This window comes from Elgaria multicarinata, chromosome 6 (assembly GCF_023053635.1).
Source record: "Elgaria multicarinata webbii isolate HBS135686 ecotype San Diego chromosome 6, rElgMul1.1.pri, whole genome shotgun sequence".
NCBI classification, from domain to species: Eukaryota; Metazoa; Chordata; class Lepidosauria; order Squamata; family Anguidae; genus Elgaria; species Elgaria multicarinata.
This window is the reverse complement of record NC_086176.1, coordinates 81,920,379-81,923,694: the sequence shown is the minus strand read 5'-3', so window position 1 is coordinate 81,923,694 and position 3,316 is coordinate 81,920,379. Positions and strand designations below refer to the sequence as shown.

The window sequence follows — 3,316 nt, the reverse complement described above, 5'->3', positions numbered from 1 at the left end:
GGCTGAATGCCTCTTCAGAAAATTCTACTTCCATTCTCTGTGTACACAATGGAGAATCATAACCATAGTTTCTCATTTTGATTATGGAGTCTATGATGAAGGCAGCAATATCCTGTAGCTGCAACCAACCAGGACACACAGTTTTTGCAGCTGCATCTCAACGGCAAATATTCAATAGTGAGTTAGTGGAATTGAACTGCAGCACAGCTATTACCAAGATCCTTGTGTAGCCAACTCTCATACTCCAAAAGAGTAATATATTGTTCATATGTGCAAGTAGTTTACCACTGTTGCCCCATAATCAGCTAAAAATTCACTAGTTGCTTGATCTGCTCAGTTTGTAATGACTGCCTCCTGGTCAATAGTGTCTTACTTTTTAAGTCCTTGGGGTAAGTGGGTGCAGTTGGGATTAGGGTCTTTTGTCCACAAGAAACCATTGTATTAATCTTGTAAATATCAGGAATTGGGGGATGAGGGTTTACATTTAAAGGGGGAAGGAAACCAGGTCGAGCTAGGGCAGTATGATCTGAACCCCGCCTCTCTAAAATAGCATGATTTCTCCTGCTCAAGAAACTGGGAGGCATGTTTTCGATTAGTTCTCTGGAACTCGATGACAATGATGGTGATGGGGAGAGACGCTTTTTCTTCCCTAGAAGCAATTTGCTATCTTCTGTAAGGGGACCCAAACTTGTGGTTAACTGTGAATCAGAACTGTAGTGATTTGCTCCTAAATTTCTCCTTTGAACAATGCTCTTCAGTGTGGAAACAAAGCTCGTTTGGGCTGAATCTGGATTCTGGTCTACGGAGACTTCACTCCGATTTGTCTCGCCAAAGAGCGAATTAGAATTTATCTCATCACATGACATTTTTCTTGAGGCAGTTTGCTCAAAGTTTTTCAAGAAATTAAGGGTATCTTTTATATCAATGCTGTGATGTCTAGTGATAAATCTCTTAGACAGGGCTAGACTATTGATTTTAAGAAACAATTCTTCCTCTGGAGTTATATCTTGAAGCTCTTCTTGTAAAGAGGATATTTGATTCTGATCCAAGAGTGAAGAGGGAGGTTTCATCCAAGGTTCAGAATGCATGTGCTGCATTTGAGGTCCGATGTGTGTTTTTCTTGAAGGAGAGTGTGGTTCAGGCGCAGCTTCCTTTCTTCCAGGGTAATTAGGCTCTTTAAAGTTAAAGAGATCCTTTTCTGTTTCTTTTGAGTTTGCAGGTGGAGACAGAGAGGTTTTAACTTCTACTTCGGATGGAGAAGTGCAAGAACTTGGATTTTGAGATTCATCACTCTCAGGTGGAGGCACATTTAAGTACTGCCTAGTTCTTTGCCTTCCAGATGGAGATCTCTCTTTCGTAATGATTATGACTTCTTTCCCTTTTGCTCTGCAAGCATCTAGAATAACTTTGAGGGTTTCCTTATCCTCTGAATTCACTGAGTAAACAAGAACTGAATTACCAGAATGGTCTTGTAGACTTACATCAGCTCCACTTTTAAGCAGTAAAGAAACCACTTCAGGGCCTGCTTTTTGCAAGCATGCATGCATCAAGGCTGTCTTTCCAGTTTTGTCCTGTATGTTTGGATCTGCCCTATTTTCCAGAAGATATTTCACCATTTTGAGTTTGCTAACGCTTTGACGGTCTACATGCTTTGTCTTACAAGCAACCATTAAGGGTGTTTCACCACGGTCATTGCTTTCATTAATATAAGCCCCACCTTCTAGTAATAATCTTGTGAGACGAAGTCTTCTGTGATAAACAGCTTTTATCAGAGAGTTTCCCTCAGGTGAAAGCTCAATGGTTTCTTCCATCTTCTTCCAGATTACAGCTGTTGGAAATGTTACCTAATGTGGAGAGAGAAAGGGGGGGGGGGAGAATATTATGAATCTAATGTACATTCTTATTTTCAAATGTATCTGTCTTTAGATATTTCTCCTTCTGATCTAATATAAAACAAAAGCTGCTTTGGAAGGGGGCTCCAAATGCATGTTTATTCTCACAAACATGTGTCTGGATTTCCAAGAGTTCTCAAAGGCTTGTCTGAAGAAATCACAAATGTGTGTTTACTAGAATCAATGTATGCTTACTAGGATCAGTTTCTTGATCTTGTTGGACTTATGAAAAACCTCATTGCTTCAGACAAGGAAGGTGAACAGGAGGGTAACCTTCAGACAGTGCAATTCTTCCAGCCTTACATGAATGTGACAACAATAATTCTCTACAGTACATATCATGTTACATTGAGAAAATGGAGCAACTTTAGATTCAGAGTGCAAATACTTACCAAAACTTTCAAACGGGCCATTTTGTTATGAAGTAGAACTGAGAAATTTACAATGAATTTGCTCCTGACATGAAACTGGAGCAAAGGATACAAAGAACCCAGAAGAGTATTAAAGGAGTAATTGGACAAATGAGACAGGTTAAATATGTTTCTCAGTGGGAATTGTTCTATCACATTTCAGCTGTCTGCAACATGTTTTGACATGTTACAAATGCTGAGAAAGGTTACTGTGGAAAATGAAATGACTGGGAATACAAAGGAAGAGTTGCATGCAAGTTTAGGCAAGGTATATTAGTACATGGTATAAAGAAGGGAACTTTACACAGCATGTTGTGTAGCCACTGCACAATTTTGTCACTACGCAACATGTCCGTTCAGATGCAGCTTTGAGACTTCAGCTTTTAATGATTTATTTATTTATTTATTTATTTATTTATTACATTTCTATACCGCCCAATAGCTGGAGCTCTCTGGGCGGTTCACAAAAATTAAAAACATTCAAAGTATAAAACAACAGTATAAAACCATAATATAAAATACAATATAAAAGCTCAACCAGATAAAAACAGCAGCAATGCAAAATTACAAATTTAAAACACCGTTAAAATTTATTTATAGACTGTTAAAATACTGGGAGAATAAAAAGGTCTTCACCTGGTGTCTAAAAGCATATAATGTAGGTGCCAAGCGAACCTCCTTAGGGAGCTCATTCCACAGCCGGGGTGCCACAGCAGAGAAGGCCCTCCTCCTGGTAGCCACCTGCCTCACTTCCTTTGGCAGGGGCTCTCGGAGAAGGACCCCTGAGGATGACCTTAGGGTCCGGGCAGGTACATATGGGAGGAGGCGTTCCTTCAGATAACCTGGCCCCAAGCCGTTTAGGGCTTTAAATGTTAATACCAGCACTTTGAATCGGGCCCGGACCTGGACTGGCAGCCAATGAAGTTGTAAAAGGACTGGCGTAATGTGGTCTTGTCAGCCAGTCCCTGTTAGTAAACGTGCTGCCCTGTTTTGTACCAGTTGAAGTTTCTGGAC

At 40.2% G+C, this 3,316-nt stretch overlaps 1 protein-coding gene across 1 annotated transcript; it reads right to left on the bottom strand.

Moving 5' to 3' along the window:
* Positions 1–305: 305 nt before the first annotated feature.
* On the bottom strand, positions 306–1,811 carry ANKRD34B (ankyrin repeat domain 34B). The gene has a single exon (XM_063128629.1). The coding sequence runs from the start codon at positions 1,809–1,811 to the stop codon at positions 306–308; it is 1,506 nt and encodes a 501-aa protein (XP_062984699.1).
* Positions 1,812–3,316: the final 1,505 nt, after the last annotated feature.

Coding starts and splice junctions, on each gene's coding strand:
- ANKRD34B (XM_063128629.1), bottom strand. CDS start 1,811: ATGGAAGAAACCATTGAGCTTTCACCTGAGGGAAACTCTCTGATAAAA.